We start from the raw sequence: 26,332 nt of genomic DNA, 5'->3' as shown, positions 1-26,332 counted from the left end.
CCACCCAAGCATCATGCATCTTTTAATTTCGTCCATGATATTTTGTTCCATTTATATATGTTGTCTTAAGTATATATAATAATACTTGTTTACTTCATCATTATTAATTTTTATTATTTCTGGTTGAACATAGCTATTGAAAATAAATTGGGTCTTCTTTCGGTTCATCTTTAGGCCAGCTGATTTGCTAACAATTTGGAGTTCATGGATACGATTCTGTAATTCATGCGCAGTTCAAGTAAAGATAACTATGTCATCTGCAAAGCATAAATGGTTTAAATATATTTTTTACTCTCCTACCACAGATCCAAGACTCTCGGCTGGCAATGTGCAATGAAGAGTCATTTCATGTTGAAGGGGAGAAAGAAATAATTAACAACACGCGAAACCACCAGCTTTATTTGTAAACTTTCCAACTGTTGTACAAGCAAAATAGGTACACTTTAAAACCTAGAATTTTCATAAAAGAAGAACTAATTTTCTGACGTATAATAATAAACACTCATCCCATGAAACGCATTGATTACCCTATTATCGGATTGGATTCGCCTTCTTATGACAGAAGTGTCGAGGAGTCTCGCATCTGTGGTCGCACAGTATCTTCAGACGTTTTCTTCCCAAACAAGAAGTTTGGATATTTCTTCTAGGCACACGGTGAATAAATTTGGAGATATTGTATCACTCTGCTGTCTTATACCTCTCTATATTTCCACAATAGAGATGCTTCTATAGAAATTAATTGCTGCTATTGCATTGGGGTATGCTGATTTGATGGTCCTGAAGTATGGCTTCTCCATTTGCTGGCTTTGTAATGCTTTAAGTATTGAACAGAAGTTTTTACTGAATCAAAGGCTTTCTCATAATCAATAAAACCAAGACATAATGGTAGCTCACATTCATTGCACTTCGATAATCTGTTGTACAACTTGGATACGGTCCATTGTACTGAAACCACTTCGAAAGCCTGCCTATTCTTTCGGTTCGAAAGCCTGCCTGTTCAGATAGCTGTTAATGGAACTAGGAAGAGAGTTTTGTTGATAAAGCTTGGTGAAGGAAACAAGTTTTCTAGATTTATATCTTTCGATGTCGTAGTAAACGCTGTTATTAAGCTAGTTTCTACTCCAAGGCAGCTGCGAATGCTGTGTTTTGCATTCGACCTCCTTGGCACACTTCTTGGAAACATATGGTTTGAATTTAGGAGGGAATTTACAATGGAGTAGAAAATGAAGATCCTCATTCCAACATGAATAATTTCTGTAACGCGATTTCAACCCCAGAATGTGAAATTGAAGAAAACAGAATCCGAGCAGGAAATCCACAATCCGAGCAGGAAAAGGACTGTAGTGTCAGAGATTGTCTGACAGTCCTCTTTATGCACCCACTATGTGGGTGCATAGAGAGGACTGTCAAGTATCCTGCGTGGTGTATGAAAGTTTTCTTTAGGTCACTGATACAACAAATATCTCCACTTCTCCTCTGTTTCTAACTTGGTCATTAGAATTGAAAAATGGGAGGTAGTTCTAGACGTTAAAATCATCAAGGAATTTGAATTCGCTATTAGAGTACTTTGACTGGTGAAAATCAAGCTCCAAGCAAATGAGTCTTGTAGATCAGAGTGAAGTTCAGAATTAAGGGTAGAAGTAGACACAACAGATGAATGAAACAATGGGCAAAGAAACCTTAAACCACAAAAGATCAAAATAGAGCAATGGCAATATCAGGCATCCTTTGGCAAGAAATATCAGACAACGTGAAAATCCAGGTGTTACATTTGTGGTGGAATATACAGAGTTAAATTTAGCCAGTTAAGATGGCTGTGAGGTTGTGGCAGTAACTTGTGGTTCGGTCAAAATCAGAAGATGGTGTTAGGATGTCTGTGGGTAGAAGATTCTTTTTTGTAAGATTTACGATTGTCTTCTAATTTCTGTAATTATTTGAGTGAGCTTTTTATTTATTTTACTGCCATGTTGATGTTTCAGAAGTGAAGAGAAAAATAGCACTGGCACATGAAATGGATGTAGTAGACCCCATACAGAGAATGTCCCATCTCCATTCTATAATGTGGCCACAATGATCCTTCCGTCTTCTAAGCACCATAAAGCAGTGCAGATGGCAGCAGGGGTATGTACCAGCTGATCAGAAGGCCATCGAACGTTACTATATATCAGGTTTAGTCCTGTACGTTATCTGGCATCCAGTCTGCGAAATTGCTACACTTCTCTACCCTCGGAAAAGGAAGAGGTTTTGAATCTTCTCATTACGTGTGGTATACTGCTAATGCTAAGGTTTTCTCCCCCAATCTTCTAACATGCAGTTAGAAGATTGGGGGAGACCCGCTCTGAACGTGAAGGTCATCTATCACCTGGTAGAACTAGTTGGTATTTCCTCCAACTAAAACTAGGAAATGTTCGTTGACACTTGGAATGCCTCTGGCTGATAGCGCTAGAATCCTTTTGGCAGAAACGGGCCATCCGTTGAGAAAGCAGGACTAACTTAGCCGGAAAAACTGTATGTTGCACATCACCGGTCTATATGAACTCACAGTCGTGATTGTTTCGGTGGTAATTCCATAACGGCAACAGCAGGCGTATTAGTGGTCCAAACTGAGAGCAAAGTTTCACAATCAAGATAAATCTATCTCCTACTCAATTTATACACTTAATAAAACAACGTATACTCATATGCAAACGATCTGGTTTTCTTACTTGATAGAAAGATGAAATTTCTTCACTAAGAAAGATGATACATATCATTAATCCATTATTCCTTTGTTTAGCTTTCTCATAAACGTATCTAAAAATAAATTTATTACAGCTTGAAAATTATATCACTGAACAAAATTTAAAAAAAAAAACATAGTAATTCATAGCATGTCAATGAATGATGTAGGCCAAAAAAAAAAATCTTAAAATGATCTTTTTTTCTTTCAGAGAATTTTTCCGAATTTTCTCACCTACAGAGGAATTAAGAAACTGTTATGTTCTCTTTTCAAAAATGAATGCGTCCACAGTTAAGAAGAACTACGTTGAGGTAGAAACATGTAAGCACTATAATTATCTCAGATTTTCAATGTAACAAATTACAGAAATTTGTATGTTTGTCTTAATTCCTGCCACTAGCTTTGTCTATATTTGCACATGTTTTGCTCAGACTTTGCTTATTCTGATACTTAATTACCCATCGAAAGTTTGTAATATAATGTTTTCGTTTTCAGATACTAGCGAGCTATTGACAATGGAAATAACATTTTCTGGAAACGAATACTTTCGTCCGGATAGAGATGTCTCTGCTGTAATTGCCATTCATTCACCTTATCATCTCGTAGATCCTTTCATTCTTGGTCATACTATTTATCCTGGACAAGAATACTCTTTAATTCTGAATATTGTATGTATGCCTTACAAGAATTTGTAATAAATTATATATATGAATTCTTTCTAGATGCTGGCTGACAACATGTGACCGAACCTTTGTATCGTTTCAGAGACAGCAGAAGCTACTTCCTTCTCCTTACGACTCAAATTGCATGGATTATAAGAAACTGTGGAAGGAGCGTGGAGGAAAAGGACCCTTGTCGTCAGAGGTAGGTTTTACTGCTAAACCAACTCGTTCGATATTTAAACGCTGTTTTGAAACTTTTTACTTAAACAGAAATTATAATTCAAAGACTTCATACACTCAATGAGCACAACATTAGAGCGAGGGTGATGAGAAGTTGACACTGGTATCTACCGCGCAGAGTGAAACGCAGCCAAACAGCGTCAGCGAGAGAACAGTACTGCGTACCCTGCGTACCATGAGCTACGGGACCCGATGCATATCAGCAGCAATCCTGATTACCCTACCTATCTTTGCATCATCAGCAAATAACTGTATGTCGCCTGTCAAATCCTTCCCATGTACAAATTGAATAACATTGGAATAAGGACTGATCTTTGTGGTACTTTAAGGTAACCACTCGTTACCTTAAATCTTGCAGACTCACATCGCACATATACCACTTTTTAATATCTGTCAGTCAGCCATCCTCTTATCTATGTGTAGTTTATAATCCAATCCCATATTCTCCAATTTATGCAACAGTCTTTCATGCTGTATTCTGTCAGAAGTATTAGCAAAATCTAAAAGTATCATGGTGTATTATCCATACCCCTTGTCTAGTTTAATGGCAACATTGTTATAGAATGTCAGCAAGTTATAAAACATGACCTCCCTTAGTAAACCCATGATGTTCATTGCAAAGTAGAGATTCACTCAACCCATTTCCGAATACGAGTCGTAACCAATATTTTGAAAATCTTTACCACCATTCCTGAGATACTGATTGGTCGATAGTTGGATATATTAGACTTTGCACCATCCTAGTGCAATGGAATTACCATACATTGTTTCCATTTCTACGGAATCTTCCCTGTTCTAAGATTCATATTATACAACCTGGTCAAAGGATAATTATGCTTCTTTAAAGAAGCATACACCTCAGTTTCTTCGTCTAGTGAAAAGGTAGCAGTGAGCTCAATGTTGCGTGCACCAGGTTGATAGCTTTTAACAAAATGGGCACTCATTAGTTGAACAACCTCTTCTGCATCTGTTACCCTCATGACATTTGCATTTAGAAAAGTTATTATTTCATATTCATTCTTTCTTTTACGTGCAGCATATCGATAGAATTCTTGTGGGTTGTCTTTAAAAGGCAACATGAGTTTAAAAGCAATATGAGTTTAATAAATAAACATATGAAAATATGAGTTTAAGAGCGACAATACTATAGTATTGTCGCTCTTAAACTCATATTTTCACTATTCCTTCCATTATAATTTAGTTTCCGTGACTCTCTGAGTTAGATCTCATACCAGTTATTAGTTTTTCAAGAATTATAATTTAAATTTATTTATTAACTCTTGTTTAATTAAATTTTACATTTCTAATGTTGTTTTTTGCAGACCTGTATTTATCAATGCATCGTAGAATTTATTGTGAGTTCATGTGGATGTGTTTCCTACCATACTCTCTTTCATTACACTGAAGAACACTGCCCTCCGAGTAAGTATACCCTGATTCATTTTGTTTTACCATTCATTCGTGTCTATCCAAGCAATCTGTAATACTAATATTAATAATAATAAATTGCTTCAGACTATGGCTATCGATATTTTCGGTTAGTGCTGAGTCCCCTAATGTTATGAGACCAGTCTCTCGGTATATCATGTCTGTTAATCGCGTTTTCTGGCTAGCTTGCCTGTTTTGTGGAATTACACTTCAGTTTCGTGAAAGAAAACCAATCTCCTGGATGGGTATGGCTAACTCAAATTGAGATGAAAAACTGTTTCTCGTTCTAGCCGAGATTTTAGGCCTTATAACCAAATTGTTCTTGACAAAATCCTTTCCAACATCTATGGATAAAGTAGAGATCGTTATAGCTTTTCTGAATAAATCAGTATAAAAAATAAAACAGTGGGTACAAGTCAAGCTCAGAAAACTTCGGAAATGCGCATGAAAGTCTTTGGCAATTATTTTTTTTTTTCAGTTTGAGAGGTGGAGTGAATGTAACGTTCTTTGATAAATTTCCTTGTTGCATATAAAGTTATTAATTTCAGTGACAATCTATTCTTCGAGTTTATCGACTCAATTTAATATAATCTTCTGATTTACTTTTTTCTTCTTGATAGATAAGACCATACGTGAAAATGATACCTGTATGCATGGTATTGATGATCTCGATTGTCTCGCAAGATGTCCTCAACCTTGTTAGTGAGTATAATTTTTAGTTCATTTCAAATATTTTACTGCTTTGAAAAAGTGTTTTTAAACGATCTTTATAGAATGGAGAATATAGAATGAATGAAAGATATCGATTTAAATTGAGTTTTTGACAAGTGCTTTGAATGCGTAGTCAAGAAAGAGAACTCCTTTTCTATTATTGCTTTCTGTGCATCCTTTTCAAGCCAGATCGAAGAAAACAACATGTCGTTCGAAAAATCATATTTTAGCTGCACTAAAAGCAAATAATAAACAGATCTTGTCAATTTGTTGTTGAGATTATTCTTCTAACTGTAGAGGTATGATAGACATTCGGTGTGCAAGTTCTTTTCACTATACTATGACTTCCATCAGCTGTTAAAAAAACTGAAGAATATTATATGACAAGTTAGGTAGTAAATTTGTTGTTCCACAATTGTCGTTATAATAAATTATTACGAACTGTCGAAATTTTATGAATTGAAGTGACACTTGATGTATAAAAGCTCATCTAATTATTAAGATTATCATTATTATATGACCACTTCCGTCATGTCCGTAGACTAATCTCTAGAGACCCGCTAACATTTCACCAAGCAGTAACATCATTTGCACACAATACTGGCTGGCCTTACTTCGCTTGCAAAATAATCTGGATTCCCTCCACATTCCCAGGAAGCTCAAACAACCAGATCTGCGCACAACAGTCCATTTCAAAACTTTATAGTGGGAATAATATCCTCCTTAACTTTGCATATAAGTATGTTGTTCAAACACATCCTAGTAATCTTTTAAGTTATTTTAGCCACTTTTAAAATATGAGCTCTCACTTACTATCTATTCCATTACTATTCCCAAATCTCTTGTCTCGTTAATTTACTGCAATCTAGTTCCATCAGTGTAGTTACAGGTAATATTTTCATCCCAAATTATATAAATTACACTTTGCCCATATTAAACTCATAGCCGTTTTCTCCTTTCCCCATAATGTTAATGTACTTAAATCATCTTTATTCACTGTGTTACTCTTCCCAGTTTTATATCAGCAAACAACTGAATATTTTATGTAGTTTATGTATCATAAACTACTCTCTGATGTCTGTCCCTTAACCATCTTCTCATCGACTAATTTGCTCCAATTCACATATGTAGGATAGGTCCTTGCAGCATCCTGTCAAATTCTTTTGAAGTGTCATCGCGAATTCATTCCTTCTATCTAACTTAGCTCTTATTTTATTATAAAAAAGTAAGTAAATTACTGAAGCATACCAACTTCTCAAATACCCTGAGATTTTGAGTGGTCAATAATTCACAACTATTCGATCATTTTAAAACTAACGCGAACTATGTCGAAACATTTCGGTAAATATTTCAACCGAAAAATTTCACCAAAATCAATGAACCAAAACAACTCTGTTTTATGTCTTCAACTCTGTGCTTACAAGTATTATTGTTTTGGGATCAGAATTTCTGACTTGGTCATGTTTTAAGAAGGAAGAAAACCCAAGTTTTTCTTTTTTATTAATAGTACATAAATTGAAAATATGTAAATATTTACAATACTTTTATGTAAAGGAAAATCTTTCCTCCACCGTAGAAGACCCGCTAACTGACCTTCAGTTGAAAGTCCTTGATGACCTTTCTTCGGCTCTAGACGAGATTCCAACCGAGATCTATCTACCCAAAAGGACTTCGTCGAAGCCAATTGAACTAAGGAATCTGAGGTAGCATACATGGCTATTCCACTTTGGTTCAAAGTCGGATATATCGTATTTTTTGTTGACCTTTTAAATATCATTAACCTTTGTTCTGTCAAGAGTTCACGCGTATGGCGTTTTCCGTTAGCCAGCTTAATATCTAGTTACGTCTTTGTGTGGGCTGTGTTTGCGTCATTGTAGATTAACACCATGGCCGTGTAGTCTAGATATCGGAAGATCCAATCCTAATTTTTAACAGCACTTAGTTAATGTGCATGTATATGTTACACTGCCAGCAAAGGGTCGTCTATTTGTAGAGTCTCCGCTACGAATTCTCACGCAAGTTAAGCAAGTCTGAGCGCGGCTATTAGCTGAATGGAGACCTATCATTCGATGCTGTTGGCACTCTGCTGAGGACTGGCCTTTCTCACAGAGATAACTTCGGCCTGTAAACTGACGTATGTCAAACCTCTGTACCCTCGAGGGCACGTGGGGATATGACAACATATGTTACACTGAATTGAAGAACAGAATAGTCTCCCCGAGGGATTCCACAAAGTCTCCGCTATGTAGATATCAAACAATTCCAAAGGCCATGGTTTCTTTTCTATTAACATGTCTTGTATTATCCATGTAATCTGTCTGGAGTAAATAGATATTTTTATTTTCATTATTGCTTTGTCGTAGATGTTATTAAATGCGATTTTAAGATTAGAACTTAGAGTATCAACAGAGTTTGACACCGCCATCTGACCCGTGTTGGTGTTTCTCATTTAATGTTTTGCGAGATTTCATTTTATGACACTGTATTACTATCTTGTAGACTTGTTGCGTTTTAAGGGTTCTAAATTAGTGTAGAGTTGGCTTAATTAAGTAATGATACGCTGGTTTTATTGTTATGATAACTGCAGTGTAGCTATTTGTACGTGCGTGTATGTTTATGAGGTCAACAAGGACACAGTGGTCGTGTTTCTGGTTATTTCTTCCCTTGTGTATGATTGTATAGATTGAATTAGATTGATGATTGGGATTTTATACAGCAATAACTGGCAGTAAACTTTTTATTCAGATAGTTAGGCCTGGGTGTGTTTTAGTCCAAAAAGGATGCCTAGTGTCTGGTTTAATTTTTCTACAGTGTTTCTATAATTTTAATAGATGTTATTTCCGTGAGACCGTCGCTAAGGTAGTTTAAATTATTCTTAAATTAGGTAAAACCCTCATAATAATAATAATAATAATAATAATAATAATAATAATAATAATAATAATAATAATATTATTATTATTATTATTATTATTATTATTATTATTATTATTATTATTATTATTATTATTATTATTATTATTATTATTATTATATTAGACAGAGGGCGCTGTGTAGGCATACAAACTGTTGCATGATTTGTATCGCTGGTCCAGTTTTTATACTTTAATATGGTTCAAACTCCTGTTGTAAATTTAATACTGTCACAAAGTAACTCTTCTTGTCATGCTGAAGACCGTGATATATAATTCACTGAAATCGACCAAGTGAAACCCAAATTTTGAGCGTCCTGAAAATTGAACAGAGTTCACTGTAGTCACTAATGAGCATAGAACAAAGGACGTCGCCATCTTTACAGTTGTCCAAGGGAAGAAAGGTGAGTCATGAAGTGCAACAAGTGCCTGAAGGAATTCTCGTCTGACGGAAGTCATATAACTTGCAGGAAATGCCATAGGAATCTTCACTTTACATATTCCGGACTTTCAGAAACAACATGGCAACGCAAATCCAATGCCAAACGAGAGGAATGGAAATGTCTATACTGCAGAGAGAACAAAGAAACGCTGCCACCCACGACGCAACTGATTACGCAGGAGGCAGAATCGGACGATGAACTGAACAGACAAAAAAATACTGGTGAGTCTTATAATTTGATTTCCGTAAATTTATTACTAGAAAAAGGTTTAGAAAATATAAAATCCAGCTTAGTAGATTTTGTCCAAGAACTATTTGATAAACAGAATAAACAAATAGCAAAACAAATTAACGAATATGAAGAGTTTGTTAAATTTAATAACTCAAAAGTCGAAGAAGTATTACAAACGGTAAAAGACATTAAAACCAGCATTAACGCACTAATTGACAGGCAGCACAAATTGATAAAAGACACATCGGAACTCCGTCAAGAATTTAATTCCCTGAAACTACAATACGAAGTTTTAAACCACAACAACATAAAGACCTTGTCATAAACGGTCTTCCAGAAACTGAATCCACAGAAAATCTCAGAGACGTAGTTTTAAAGTTAGGCCATGCAATTGACATCCTCCTACAGCATAATGATATTCAGATCGGTTTCCCAGGAAGAACAAAAAACAAGGCTCGCCACGTCCCGCACCATAGTTCGTCTGACAAGCAAGGCTACAAGAGACAATCTCATAAAAGCCAGCAGACAACCAGTAGTCAAGTAGTCAAAAAACCAGTAGTCAAGGATTTAAATGCATCGCAAGACAATACGCCAATCTTTCTATCTGAGTATTTAACATCTTTTCAATCAGAATCTTTTGAACCAAGCAAAAAAAGAAAAAACAGAAAAAAAGTACCAATTTTTATTGATCAAAGACGGCAAAATAATCTTGAGAAAGTCACAGCCTTCAAAGTCCATACAAATAAAAAGCTCGGATGATATAGATAGGTTGCCAGAGTGAAAGAAAAAAAGACTCCAACTTAGTTCAATAAGAAGCTATGTATCTAGTATCTCAACACAACAAAAATGAATGTGAACTATCAGATAGATGTAATTACACCAGAATACATCAGTAATTGTACTTTCGAATCGCTTGATGCATGGAAACAACACATAGTACAAGCGAGAGGGCTCTCAATCTTGCATATTAACATCAGAACCATCCGAAAACATTGGTTATTGTTACAGGCTTATCTGAGGAATTACACTGATATTATTGATATATTGATTCTAACAGAAGTATCCATAACTAATGACGAAGCGACTGTTTTCCAAATTCCAGGCTTCCAACACCACAGATCATGCCGCCAAACAGAAAGAGATGGTGGAATATTAATATTTATCAAACAAAAATTAATAGCAAAAGAAACGGCCTATCAGTTTGAGCATGCTGAAACCCTTTGCCTCGAATCATTAATACCACCAATGGACAGCATCCCATAATACTAAATGCTATTTACAGGCCACCAAACCTAAACATGATAAAATTCTTGCACGAACTCAATTGCTGGCTTTCACGCCAAGAAATATGCTCAACCGAATACCTAATGATAACTGGCGACATAAACATAAATATTGCAAATGAAAACCAGAACAGCACTGTACAATACCTAGACTCGCTATCCATATATAATCTCATACCAACAATAACATCATGTACTAGAGAAGAAATATTCGGAAATACTATCACTGCCTCTTGTCTAGATCATATAAACGTCCGAGCACCACCAAACAGTTACACTGCATCAGTCATAAAGTGCAAAGCAGCAGACCATTACTTCACCGCTCTAAACCTGCAACCAAGACAATATCCATGCAATGTCTCACAGAATAAAAGCGACAGAAAACAATAATAGCCTAAGAAATAGTCAACCACGAAATAAGAAAAACAGACTGGGAACACCTGGCATCAAATTCAGCAGATATCTTATACAACAACATTAAACGCACACTGGAGGAAATATATAAGAAAGCTACAAAGAAAGTCAGAATTCGTTCAAAAACAACACAAAATCCTTGGATAACACAAAACTTAATCCTAGAAATACACAGAAAGGACGCTTAATGGAAAGAATTAAAGCGATATCTAAATAACACAGCTTTAAAAACTGAATATAAGATAACAAGGAATCGCCTTACAACACAAATCAGAAATGCAAAAAGAAGCTACTACAGAGACAAACTAACCTCTACACAAAACAACATGAAACAAACCTGGCATCTGATCAATGAGATGCTAGATTTTGTTCCCAACACTACTGCCTCCGAAACCATAAAACACAGCTTCATGAAAGACGCAAAATCTATCCAACAACTAGAAAATTACTTTAACCAATACTTTGCGGACTCCATCCAAGAACTGCACAGAAATATTCCCCCAATCACAAAACGAGACCGTCCACTTGGACCACAATCAAAACAGACATTATGGTTCCCAACCATAAAAGAAACAGAACTTCTCTCTGCAATACATCAAATCAAACCAAACAAAGGCCCAGGAATAGATGGTATCAGACCTAAAGATATAAAGCAACATGCAACTAGTTTAAGTCCTATCCTACTAAAACTAATAAATAAAATATTCAAAACAGGACAGATACCAAATATGCTAAAGACCGACATAATCACACCCATATACAAATATGGAAAAAGAAATTTAATCAGCAATTACAGACCCATAGCAACATTACCAATTATCAATCAAGTTATGGAGCGGATCATACTGAAGAGACTCACAGCATACACTGAGATCTTTCATATTATCCCCAAAACACAATATGGTTTTCAGAAAAATAAGGGAACAACATCTCTCTTGGAAGACTTTACAGATGTAATTAATACCGCCTTAGACAAAAACAAAATTACCATGGTAGTCTTTATTGATCGAACTAAAGCATTCGATACACTTACACATCAAACCTTATTAGAAAAGCTGAGGCATGTTGGAATAGACGGGCCTCTTCACAGGTGGTTTACAAACTACCTTCAAAATAGAAAGCATATCACACGTATCGGGTCAAACCGAAGCAGAGAGCTACCAGTAACCTGTGGAGTGCCACAGGGAGCTGTACTCTCCCCAACTCTATTCAACATTTACACGCACGATATTAATCAGCTACCAGTCAAAGGTAAGATATTCCAATACGCAGACGATACAGCAATAATACCCATCCATAATAAAGCAAGCGTAGCCCAAACAAATATGCAACATTACATAAAGCTGATCATAGAGTGGCTTACGAAAAACTCCATACACCTAAACTCAGAAAAGACAAAATTAATGATATTCAGAAATCCACTGACTCGACCAGTTGATAACAAATATATATCCATCCAACATCCACTTTCCAACATAAAAAACACACAGAACCTCAAAACCACTAATAACTCAGGTTGAAACAATATAATACCTTGGAATTCACTTCGATGCAGATATGAACTGGAATAGCCACATAAACCATCTATACAACAAATTCTGAACAATAAGTGGCAAACTCTACAGGTTAAAAGACATAGTTCCCATACGCCTAAAAACACTAATATACAAAGCACTATGCCAAAATATACTAAGATACGCTATAACAATGTATGCTTTCTGTGCACCCTACAAATTAAATAGATTAATGTCGCTACAATACAAAATGACAAAACTGATCTTTTGGGAACAAAGAGAAAATCACGACCTTATATACATTGGAATGTCAGAACACAAAATACTGACAGCAAAACATTTATGCCACTATGCAGCTTTGCTAAAACATTATTTCGATGGACAGGACAGTTAGAAATACATACCGTATAACAAGAGCTCACACTACTAATTATACAATAATCACTACGGAAAGGCCACGCGAAACTTCTACATCCCAGACATGATAAACAAATTACCTTTTGAATACAGAAACCTTACAAACTACAATAGCCTGAAAAGAGCTCTAAGGATATACTACGAACAAGAAACACACACTCAAAATACCATACAAACTTAATGAAACACAACATATTCGTTCAGGCTTCCAGTTCAGCGACGCATCAATACATTCCAAGTTAGTGTGTGTGTGTGTGTGTGTGTGTGTGTGTGTGTGTGTGTGTGTGTGTGTGTGTGTGTGTGTGTGTGTGTGTGTGTGTGTGTGTGTGTGTGTGTGTGTGTGTGTGTGTGTGTGTGTGTGTGTGTGTGTGTGTGTGTGTGTGTGTGTGTGTGTGTGTGTGTGTGTGTGTGTGTGTGTGTGTGTGTGTGTGTGTGTGTGTGTGTGTGTGTGTGTGTGTGTGTGTGTGTGTGTGTGTGTGTATGTGCGCGCGCGCGCGCGCGCGAATTTCTCAATCATAGATTTCGTAGCTTCCCAACAAAAAAAAACAATACATAATAACCAACTGGTGTCATCCTCAGATAAGTTTACATATAAGCTTCGAGGATGAAAGCAAAGAAAATAGTTCTCATACAAGATGTATCATATGTAACCAGATGCATGTAATGTATCACATGAAACCAATGTATGTCTTCTTCTTCTTCCTAACATGGAATATAGGCCATTTGGCTTGTTCCGGTCTCATGCCATCTCTTTCTTGGTCTTCCGAATCTTCTTTTTCCACTTATTTTGTATCTGTATAATATTTTTGGTAGTCTGCTGTTGTCCATTCGATTTAAATGTTCTAGCCATTTTTGTTTATACTGTCTTATGTAGTAATTAATTGATTTGATTTTTAGGGATTGTAAGATTTCTTCATTTGTTTTGTGGTCCCACTTGGTATATCCAGCTGTTTTTCTGAGGAACTTCATTTCTGCTGTTTGAATTCGTTTTTCATCTTTCCTTTTCATGGTCCATGTTTCGCTTCCGTATAGTAGAGTTGGTTTTGACAAGACATTATATAGTCTGATTCTAGTGTGTTTTTGTACCAGGGATGGCTTAAATATACTGTTTATTATGCCATTTACTTTGACAAAGTTTGATATTTTAGTGTCTATGTCTTTTTCTTCTTCGTATGATTGATCACATCCCAAGTAGTTTACTTGTTCTAGTATTTTATTATCTATCACTATTTTACTTCTTATTGGGTTTTCTCCTTTGAATGCCATTATTTTTGTTTTTTCTTTGGATATTGTCATATTATATTGCTTTGAGATATCATTTAATGATTATAATGATCTTTGTAAGTCATCTTCTGATGTAGCTAATACTATTTGATCATCTGCAAATAGTAGTGTATCTATCTTCATTTGCGGGGTCATTTGTATACCAAATGGGTTATGCTGTTTCCAGATTGTTAATATTTCATTTATATACATGTATATATTGAAAAGCAGAGGTGAGAGGGTACATCCTTGTCGTACTCCTCTTGATATATCTTTCCATTCTGAGGTGTGTTCTAATTTAACTGTTATTTTATTTCCTGTATATATTTCTTGAATAGATTGTAAAAGTTGGTTTGGTATGATTAAATTGGTTAATATTTTGAACAATTTTTGTCGACTAATTTTGTCAAAAGCTTTTTCATAATCAATAAACGCCACATGTGTTTCTTTTTGAAATTCTCTTCTCTTTTCTATTAATAATTTTAAAGTAAAAATTGGATCTATGCAGGATCAGCCTTTTCGGAAGCCATTTTGTTCTTCTAGTAATTTGTTTTCTACAATGCTGCTTAGTTTCTCTTTTAATATTCCTGCATATATTTTATATCCTGTATTCAGCAGGCTAATTCCCCTATAATTATTGCAATTGTCTTTATTTCCTTTTTTATAGATTGGGATTACCAGTGCTTTTTTCCAAGAGTTAGGGGTTTTTCCGGACATCCAAACCATATTAAAAAATTTCAAAAGTCTTTCATTAAATTTTTCACCTGCATTTTTGTATAGTTCTATATTTATGTTGTCTTCTCTTGGCGTTTTCCTATTTTTCGTCTTCTTTATTATATTTTTCAGTTCTAAGATTGTGATATTTTCTATTAGGTCATTCTTTGTCTTATAAAATTTTAATTCATTGTTCTCATCTGTCCAGAGATTTTGGAAATAGGTCACCCATTTTTCTAAATCTATTGTTTGTATTTTTATCTTTTCTTTTATTTCTTTATTCATGTATTTTATTACTTTATAGGTTTTGGGTTGTGGCTTAAATAAATCCTTTTCTAGTTTTGTTACGAAATTGTTCCATCTTTTTCTATGTTTTTTCCTTACTTCTCGTTTTGCAATTGCACTATTTCTTTTATACTCTATTTCTGCTTCTATTGTTTTGGAATTTAGCCATTTCTGGTAACTGTCCTTTTTGGTTTTTATTATATTTTCTATTTCTTTGTTCCAGTCTCGTAGTCCTCTTTTTCTAATTCATTTGTGCTTTATTCCTAAGGTTTCTGTTGCTGCTTTTGAGAGAATTTGTTTCAAATTTTCCCATTCATCTTCTATGTCCCTTGATTCATGTGTGGTTTCTGTTTTTAAGTTTGTGCATTTTTGATATTGTAGTCTAACTTGAGGATCCTGTAATGAAGAAATTTTGTAGCTTGGCTGGTAAGAATTTTCAATTCTATGTGTTTTTAGCCACTTTGGTTTAAAACGAATTTTTGCTGATACCATATAATGATCAGAGTTTAATTCAAAGCCTCGATATGCGTCTAAAATTAACTCCGCTAATTTAAAATTTGTGATAACGTAGTCAATTACTGATTTGTATCCTCTGGCAGACCAAGTATATTTATGTATTTCCTTGTGTTTAAACATTGAATTCATTATTCTCATATTATTATAAATGACAAAATCGCGCAATCTGCCACCATTTTGATTACATGTATCTTCGCCAAATTTACCTGTGTTTGTTTTGTATTTTTTGTTTCCTATTCTGGCATTTAAATCTCCTGCTAGCAGTAAATAGTCAGTTTTGTTTGTTTTATCTATGGCATTCTGTAATTCTTTATAAAATATATTACTGTCTTCTTCTTTTCCCTCTTCTGGTGCATATGCACCAATTATTGTTATGTGGCCTCTTAATGTCTTGAGTCTAATTTCTATTAGTCTTTCATTCAAATAGTTGTAATATACAATATTGTTCTTTAGGGATTTATGTACCATAATCATTATACCTGCTTTTGCTCTTTCTTCTTTTTTAACCCCACTGTAGATTTGTATATAGTTGTTTGTTTCTTTTGTACCTTTTTGTTTTTTATTTGTTTCTGTTACTATACATATCTTTATGTTAGCTTGGTTTAGTTGTTTATCAAGTTCTTCTTTGTGTGCAATGCTTCTCACATTCCATGTTGCAATCTTCATTATGTGTTCATTTTTCCAATTTCGTTTACCGTTTCCTGGGTTGTGGTCTTTTCCCTGACAGTCCGTCCGGCTTTTCTTTGCAGGACACTTGAAAGTATTTTGAATTTCCCCAGGGCAGGTTACTAACCTGTCGCTGGGTAAGTCCAGTGGTAGGGCTGCTACCTAATGCCTCTGGACAGGCAGATCTAACAGCATTTACTCTGTTAGGGTGTTAAGGTTATACCGCCCATACTTGGTCGCCAGTGCCTCGTTTGTACTTTTAGAACAGGATGGACCACTGGAAGGTGAGGTTGACATTTGAGTGGGAGAGGCTATGTATTGCGCTTCACCACCCCTTCCACCCCTGTATGTAATGTATGTATTATATGTAAACAAATGTACGTAATGTAGGTATCACATGTAAACAAATGTAAGTAATGTATCATATGTAATCAAATATATGTAATATATATAATAACTGTAACAAATGTATGCAATATAATAAAAAAATTCTTTTAAATGTAAATCATGAGTTTACACTGTATGTTTGTGAGAATTAGACACATATGCAATTTAAATTAATATTTAAATTGCATATGTGTAAATACTGTTGTATAATCACACCTTTTCAAACTTGAAAAATAAATAAAATAGTAAACTACAACATGTAATATTATACAACTTATGTAACTCTGAACAATATAATTGTAAATTATTATTATGATTGTTATTTAAAAAAAACTGTTATCATCATTACTATTTAAATCTCATTATTTGTAGCACAAAGTGATGAACCTTGTAAAATAATATACTGAAAGATCATTGTACATATGTAAATATTTGAAAGAACAATAAAAAATATTATTTATTACTGATTATTATGTGATAATATCATTAATACTCTTATGTAACATGAAAAAATAATGTAATAAATTATCCTTATAATTAAAAAAATTATATAAACAAAATTATTATTATTATTATTATTATTATTATTATTATTATTATTATTATTATTATTATTATTATTATTAAACTTAATTCCTTAAAACTACAATATGAACGTTTAAATCAGTAACAACATAAAGAAGATCTTATCATAAATGGTCTTCCTGAAACTGCACCTACAGAGAACCTCAGAGACGTAGTTTTAAAATTAGGCCATGCAATTGCCATCCCCCTACAGCTTAACGACATTCAGACCGTAAATCGGATTTTTAGGAAAAGCAAAAAAACAAGGCTTGCCACGACCTGTACCAGTCATAGTTCGTCTTACAAGCAACTCCCCAAGAGACAATCTCATAAAAGCCAGCAAACAGAAAAAACCAGTTGCCAAGGACTTGAACGCATTGCAAGACAACACACCAATCTTCCTATCCGAATATTTAATACCATTCAACCAGAATCTGTTGTACCAAGCAGTAAAAGCAAAAACAGAAACAAATTACCAATTTTTGTGGATCAGAGATGCCAAGATATTCTTGAGGAAGTCACAAACTTCAAAACCGATACAAATTAAAAGCTCAGAAGACATAGAAAGTCTGACGCAGTGAAAAAAAAGTCTCCTAATTAGTTCAAAAAGAAGACAACAATAAAAATGAATGTGAACCACCAAGACAGGTGCAATAACACCAGAACATACTGGCAATTTCACTTTGATCAGACCTTTCAGATCATTCATTTGACCTCCCAAACATCAGTCTACTTCCAACACAGCAATCAAATCAATAATAATAAAACAATACATATATCTAACCAGTGTCATCCTCAGATAAGCTCATTAAATAGCTTCGAGGATGCAAGCAGAGACATTACATCTCAACTGAGATCAACAATAAAAAAAAAGAATTATTTATTACATTGAAGTGCTGTAGTTAGAGCGATTAAAAACATTAATAAAGCAAAAATTGTAAAATATATATAACTTACTGTTATACTATAAATGCTGTTAAAAATGTAACCATATCCAATTGAAAACTATTAATTACCATTCATAGTAACTATTATTAACGCATTATAGAATACAAAAATGTGTATGAAATTCACTGTAAAAAATATATGTAATATGTAAATATATGTAAATATGTGTATATATGTAAATGCTCTGTATGATGATAAATAAAATGTTATTACAGAAAAAAAATTATTATTTATATTAGTGCATTTTTCTAGTTAGTGAAAAATAATATTATTTCATAATATTTGCATTCTGTTTATCGAACAGCTCTCCGACAAATGTAATTAATAGTCTTATATATTTTATTGCCTTTTTTTTAATTAAAATTTTTTTTTGCTTTGTACTTCATCCTATATTTCCCTTTCTGTTGTTACACACGCACGCACGCAGCCGTCAACAGTAGAAGGTAAACAACCAAGGCAGATAACGGCTGCGTGTGTGTGTGTGTGTGTGTGTGTGTGTGTGTGTGTGTGTGTGTGTGTGTGTGTGTGTGTGTGTGTGTGTGTGTGTGTGTGTGTGTGTGTGTGTGTGTGTGTGTGTGTGTGTGTGTGTGTGTGTGTGTGTGTGTGTGTGCCTGCTTCCTACTGGTGCACTTCATCAGGAGGAAATGCAGTGGAGGCATTTCCTGATTACTTTTCTCATTCGATTTGCTTTAGCACTTAGATACGGAAATGTCCGAACAGAGAAATAATTTGGTTCTGCTAGTTGAATATTTGAAAATGAGACAGAAGTCATTATGTTAAAAGTGTGCATTTCTTTAAAAAGTTACACACAACGCCTTACTTCATGTTGATCTAATAGATCATGTGTTAGGATTATCTTAGAATAATATCTGATACCAAGATTTAGCCTTTCAGTAGCAATCATCTTTCTTCATACAAACAGCGAATAATTGTTGTGCATTCTCATAATACTGAACCATTTAAAGGATATGTTGGAATTGTGAATTGATTTTCAGAGAATGCTACAATTTTGATTTTCAGTTAAATTTCCTCCATCTTTTTTTTTTAAATAATCTGAAAAATAAAACGATTTTTTAATTGTTTTATTATTGTTATGTATTTATATATATTTATTATTATTTAAGTATTTTATTTTACTTTCTCTCTTTATTTATTTTGAATACATTTTTGTATTTAAATAAGTGTCAAAATTATCGACTCTTGAAAAAAATCCAAATTATCAACGATCTCATGAATTTAATATCATATTATGATAATATATAATATGGTATTATTAAATATATTCTTATATTATATTTATAGTGTGTGTGTGTGTGTGTGTGTGTGTGTGTGTGTGTGTGTGTGTGTGTGTGTGTGTGTGTGTGTTATAATTATTATATATTTATTACAGTTATATAATATCTTATTAAACGTATTGTAATATAATATTCTTGATGATTATAATATATGATAGCATAAAAGAAAATACAATATCTGATAATTACATTCGATTTCATTATATTATAATGAATAACATGAATATAATGAACATTACATGAAAATAATGAACTTTATATATATATATATATATATATATATATATATATATATATATATATATATATATATATAATATTTTTATAAACAATTTAATTAATGTTTTTTTGTTTATATAAAAAGTAACATAATTTTATTTGTAAAACCGCACTTGAACTTTAATTTTAGAAGTAATTATTAGCAGAACTGGAATAAACTTATGTCTGTCTGTTGTTCACAAACAATTTCCAATTAATCTGTTAAAAGCAAAGCTTTTTGTTGTCCTTATTACTGTTCAATAGATTCAAAAGAAAGGTAATGAACAATTTTATTCTTGAAAAGTATATAAATTCTTAATGTTCATCTCCCTTGCTGCACAAAGAGGAAATTAAAATTAAAAAAGGAAAAGAGATTTACTTGAAATTCAAGAGAAACTTGCGAACCATGACATTCATTAAGCATTCAGCCTGAACTTGTTCATCTGCGAATATTTGATTTTTCCTTCTTTCTTACACACACATGCAAGGAAGAAAAACTTATGATTAACATTTTATTCTCAGGAGCAATGAGGCGACTTTGCAATATGAAAATGTAGGTGGCACGATACAGAAGCCTTTAATTTTCTGAGGTGATAATGGTATTTACAATTAGCATTTTAAGAATCGTCTAGTTAACTGCTGCTCGATGCTACCAGTACTTTGAATGCTTTGTTGCACTTATTTTTCAAATTAACCGGTATTACTACTTAGTTCTGTTATTTTATTTTATTTTATTTTATTTTAATTTTATTTTTTTTGTGTTTGTGTGCGCGTGTGCCCGCGCATTAGGGTCAGTCATTATGTCAGAGAGAATAACGATGATTAATATGAAGGTCTTTTTCATTAAACAACTTCATGCAGATATGGGGCTGATACTACGCAGCTGCTGAGTTAATTATTTGAAATTATAAAAAAAAATGACTATGGAGGGTTTCAGCTGTAAAAACTAAGAATAAGTAGGCACATATATGCTCACATGTGTATAATAGAATTTTCTGTTCATGTTTGCATATAGCTTTCATTAGTAATGCCAAGTCATGTGGCTTGCATTAGCAATGTGTGTCGTGTTTACATCAGAGATTCAGATCGCTAGTTTTGTGGACAACCAAAACCGCTCCACCACCAAGTAAACGATAAATGAGATGCATTTCACTGCACGGGAAATTCAGAAGATCTCTATTGTGTTTGAAGGGACATATAAAGCCGTGTAACAAGCCAAACAGTAAACAAAAATCGTCTTGCAGAAATCATAGATAAATGGTACCTGTAAGATGATCTTCAACCTTAAAAATGGACCAACTATGTCTGATTTACTTAATTTATTTCACACAGATTCATTTCTGATCAGACATGCAAGTTACTGAATATCTTGTACCGATGAGTATTTTCTTTATTCAACATTCTACATAATCTCACGGATAACATGGATCGAGATGTTTTGGAATTACTGAAATTGAGGTTTTGAAACTCGATAGATTATATTCCTTATTCTGTGATTTCCAGTTCGTGTTGTCTGTTTAACGAGATTATGCGAAACTCGGGGGTAAAAACCTTTGCATTTCTGAATCAGCTCTTATTAGTATAAGATCAGCATGAGACCAGCGAACTCATCTTCAGCTTAAAAACAAAGAAAAAATAAACCGAAAACATCAAAATCCATATAACTTCCTCACGTATTGACATGAAAACTCTGATGTATTGCCTCAATAATGTTTTTTTCTCTCTCAATTAATCTTGTTTAACTGAAACTCAGCTGAAATATGAATGCTGGGCTTGTAATTTATGAAAAACATGTAAAGCAACAATGTAAGGGAAATTTATTATCCGTGCGATTAAATACATATAAAACAAAGTAAATTAAAACTAACGAAGTTAGAAATGAATTTAAAACTTATTTATTCTTTTTTTTTATTTCCTATGTAGTTCTGTAAGTTATGACGCCAAAATGCAAGCTACTCAACTGACAACAAACGCGGTAAGTGTCGTCCATATAAATAAACAAGCAATTAATAGGATACTTTAAAAAATTCATATAAGTTGCATCATCCATTAACGTTACTATTCGATATTCTTCACACAGGTTTCAGACACTGAAGAAAAGTTTTTGAGTGAGGCTGAAATGTGAGTACGTTAATCATATCTCTAAACTCTATAAGATTTGAGAGAAAACAGATAGTAACCGAGGAGGGAAGAGTAGAATTAGCACATAACAATAATTTAAGCAATAAGAAATATCTTTAAAAGAATTATATTAAATGTGAAAAAACATGTTTCTACCGTAAAAGTCTTGCCCTTAACGATTGTATATGTAAAAGTGCTAATATTATTTTAAAAAATCTTCTAAAACGTTAATCCCAATAGCATTAACAGATATCATGGATTTCAACAGATTTTGTATTAGTTGCTGCGTAGACCTTAGAAATCCCATATGTTTAAATTTAAAGTTAGAAAACCTAACGGTTCTGATAGAAAATAATTTGAAATATACATTGTTTATTTTTTTAAAAAATCAAAATGCAAAAATGCACCAGTTATCTGAAGTGCCCTCTACTGGATGTACATATCGTAAATGAAAAACACTTTTATTAGTTTGTTTCAACAAAAAAGTTTTAACTAAATAATTTTAACATTACAGTAAATAATTTCGCTTGCCTGGTTGGCCAAGAGGTTAATGTAAATCGCTACGAAAACAGCTAATTAACTGCCATGATAGCTCCAGACGTTAAAGAATTCATCTAGGTTTCGTTGTATAAGCATTCCTACAAGAAACGTTTACAATTTATATTGTTTTTTTTCTGTACTTAATATCGATTAAATTGATAATATTAACTGAATTAACTTAGAGTTCATACTTATCTGACTATTATATAAAGACAGTTTTTTTTTATTTCTAGTAAATATAAAAAATAGTAATAATAATCTTAATAATCCTCCATTTTTCTCTTGTAGAACGCCAGATACCGCCGTTATCAATATTGCAATCGATCCCAACATTATATTGTACAATTACAAACCACAGTATGAGGTAAGTTGGTTTTTTCATCGCCCGTAATATATTTTCTACTTAATTGAGATTGTATAGAAAGATCAATAATCAAACTGGATATTTAAAATTTCAAGTTAATATAATAGGGCTTTTTTATGTGGCTTCCACCCACATTTTTTATAAACCTATAGTACACGTTAGTACTGTGGGTGAGCTAAGGATTTCTTTTATATTTTTATTAATTGTGTATATTTTTTTATATCTTTTAATTTATTTTTACTAGCATTTTATAGTTAATATGTAATGTATGTATAACGTATTACTATAGGAGTATTTACTATAGTAAAATATGCTACATAAAAACTGTTAATAAATAAAAGGTAGAAAGATTAGTGCAAGAATAAGAGAGTACACTGGCTAACAGGATCACATTTATATCGCAATTAAAACTATGAAAATCACGGGCTTTTTGACATCTTTTTACATTTTAATTAGTTGTCTATAACGTAATTAAATTATTCTTAAATTAATTAATACTTATTTTCAGTTGAAATTTTCTTTCTGTGATATTGATTTAACTTTACATTTGTCATTTAAAAGAAATGTGAAATTGAAACAGTTTTGAAAAGTGAATCATTTAAAAAAAGAAAGAAAGAACCATATCTTATAATTGTCGATAAATGTTACAATTGTGTAAAAGATATGAGATTTTAAAAGAAAATTATAAAATAAAATCTCACAAAAAAGAAACTACAAACGTTTTCCATTATGTAAATATCTTATTACGATTAGATATCTTATTTGTTAATTACAATCGTTTTCGTGTAATTTCAATTGTTACTAAAACAACCTCCACGAAAACAGAAATTGATGTGGGCTCGATAAAAGCCGAGTAAAATTACAAATATCAGATTAACGTCATTTAAGCCAAATTAATATAATTCTTATCTTATTTTGCGTCTTCTCATTGACTGATTTATTTTGCTTCTGCCTCGTTCACTATTAAAAGAGAATTTATTGATTATTTTAAATACGCTACAGAATGATACATATTGATAATAACTACCAGCATTACAACTCCCTGAAAAGTACTTCTTATATTAAAACAGTTAATCTCTTTAGTAGCCTTCTAAAAACAGTTAATCCCTTTAACCATTTTTGAAGTGCTTTAACATTGATCTGTGGTAAAATTCCTTATTCGGAGGAATATTTTCTTCAAATAATTATTATATACAGTATTTGCTTCAGTTCTTATTCCACTGTTTTATTCCATTACAGCCAGTTGAATTCCTTGGTTGCATTGGTGGCTATATAGGAGTCTGGCTCGGAATATCCCTTATTGCAGTCTGGGATTTCTTCGAAGCATTAGTGATGTTTGGAAAATTTTGCATTCAAAAAAGAAGAGCTTCAGAATCTCAAAGGTAATTTGATAATTCCTCAGCCTTAACATCTATAAAAGTTGAAACGCACTTTAGAAAAGATGTCCTGCAAAGAACTCAATGATGCCTCCTTCCTTGAAATAACCTCCTTGTTGTGGGAGCTTGAATCAGGTCAGTCGAGAGGGATGACCATGCTCAAAAACATCTAGGGATATTGCAACTATGTGAATGAAGCAAGATGTAACCCAAAAAATAAACAACGTGTTACTGATTTGCAAAATAAATGAAAATTAAAAAATAAAAATGGTAGACTGGTGTTATATATTTTCATAAATTTCAAAGTGTAGTCCAAGTCTTTTAATAGTGGATTATATTCCGAAAAGTAAAGTATTTTAAAATAAAATATTAATTTGTTCTACACCCTCTGTCCAAAAAGAAACCGAACTTTTCGAAAATAGGAGAAACTAGTGGCGTCACCTGTTGTATCTTTTTGCTGTCGAAAGCGGCAACCTTCATTAGTGTTGTGTCAACTGTTTATGACATTTGTTTCATTAGAAGCCGAGTTATAGTGCTAAGAGTGAAAGTGTGTTTTGATGAACGGTCGTTCGTCACGATATTCATGTCGTACGCGACGAATTCTCGCTATCAATCGCTTCAAAACTTCGAGATAAAACTCACTATTGACCATTTGGCCAGGCGGAACGAATTCTTTGTGGAATCATAGTAACAAATCAGCATTGTCTTTACTTTTGAATTCTCCAAACGACTTTTTTTTGGAATGTCCCCTGGTGGTCTTCAATCAGCACTCTGGCGCTTTGTTTCGGGCTCATACTCAAAACACCACGTTTCGTCACCAGTAACGATCGTTTCAAAGAAGTTTGAGTTCTTACGATCGGTTTTAATGAGGTCATTGCAGTGTTCATTTCGATACATTTTTTTGGTCGTCGATCAACTTGTGAGGAACAAATCGCGAATTCAATTTATGAAGGCCCCAAACTCTCGGTCAAAATGTTGTGCACAGTTCATTTTGGAATCCCCAATTCATCTTCAATCAATCTCACGGACGATTTCGGGTTTTCTTTGAGGAAATCACGCACTTTTTGGATAGTATCTTCGCTCAATCCAGTTTTTGGACGGCCCGGCTTTTCGTCGTCTTCAAGCGCCTCACGAAAACTTTGAAATCGCTTAAACCACTCGTAAACTTGAGTGTGCGGGATAAGCATTCATCCCCGTTTGCTTTTTGAAGCATTTGATGCGTTTCGGTAAACCTTTTATCAAGTTTAACACTTGGTAAAAGGTTTACCGAAACGAAAGGTATGTGCAAATTTTATGTCTGTAGGAACATTTATTATGTTGAAAATCATTATACAGTATCATTTTCTTTATTGGTAACTTTAAAATAAACTATGTGTTATTATCATTTGTTGTTCTTCAGATGTAAGTAGAACTGAATGACTAAAGTGTGTGAAGAGGTAAAAGAGAAACCTTGATTTTTTTCAAGCTGAATCAAATAAAGGTTTTGTATAAGACATATATGATAGTCAATTGCAGTTCTCTGTTTGAAACTCATTTTCCGACCGATCGTCAAAACACACTAACAGATACGAACCCATACATCTAGCACTGAATTCAATAAATAAATAAATAATTTCGAAAAACAAAATTTAGCCTTCAAAACAAGCATGGAGCTTGGCAATAAAGGAAATCAATAGCTGATGTTCCTCTTTAAATTTCTTTAATTTCTTGGCGATACGATATTTCAGCAACTTTTGAGGTACAAAACTGTGAGTAAAGTGAAGAAATAAAATCTGTTTAATATTAAAACCAAACAAATGAAAAACTACTCACTTGTAGCTATAGTGAGTGATTTAATGAGTAAAAGGGCTGGAGGAAAAATTCGTCTCAGTTATTTATTGTTAACAGAAAAACGTTAAGAGAAAATGAAGAAAAAAATGAAATAGGTTTTGAAGACACAGTATATACCCTCCTCACAAAAAAGCCCGTCAATTTTTTCCCTCAAATGCTTAAGCATTTAGTCCATTTTTCTATCTAATCTACTAAGAATTCTTTCGACAAACGGAAATTATAAGATTGATC

General features: G+C 33.3%; 1 protein-coding gene across 2 annotated transcripts in view; it reads left to right on the top strand.

Annotated features, from left to right (window-relative positions):
* The window catches only part of LOC150097423 (bile acid-sensitive ion channel-like), a 71,501-nt gene extending 46,957 nt beyond the window's left edge, over positions 1-24,544 (top strand). For both annotated transcript variants that reach the window (XM_090407451.1, XM_090407450.1), the window contains exons 5-13: positions 2,931-3,040; positions 3,215-3,387; positions 3,485-3,583; positions 4,944-5,043; positions 5,670-5,751; positions 21,794-21,845; positions 21,951-21,991; positions 22,820-22,895; positions 24,135-24,544. In XM_090407451.1, the coding sequence (XP_090263577.1) occupies positions 2,931-3,040; positions 3,215-3,387; positions 3,485-3,583; positions 4,944-5,043; positions 5,670-5,751; positions 21,794-21,845; positions 21,951-21,991; positions 22,820-22,895; positions 24,135-24,281 (880 nt within the window). In that variant the 3' untranslated portion in view covers positions 24,282-24,544. The remainder of the gene's footprint in view (positions 1-2,930; positions 3,041-3,214; positions 3,388-3,484; positions 3,584-4,943; positions 5,044-5,669; positions 5,752-21,793; positions 21,846-21,950; positions 21,992-22,819; positions 22,896-24,134) is intronic.
* Positions 24,545-26,332: the final 1,788 nt, after the last annotated feature.

Source organism: Typopeltis vanoorti, chromosome 17 (assembly GCF_054136105.1).
Source record: "Typopeltis vanoorti isolate ZY-2024b chromosome 17, IOZ_Tvanoo_1.0, whole genome shotgun sequence".
Taxonomy (NCBI): Eukaryota; Metazoa; Arthropoda; class Arachnida; order Uropygi; family Thelyphonidae; genus Typopeltis; species Typopeltis vanoorti.
The sequence above is the reverse complement of the archived record's forward strand: the minus strand, read 5'-3'. Positions and strand labels throughout refer to the sequence as shown.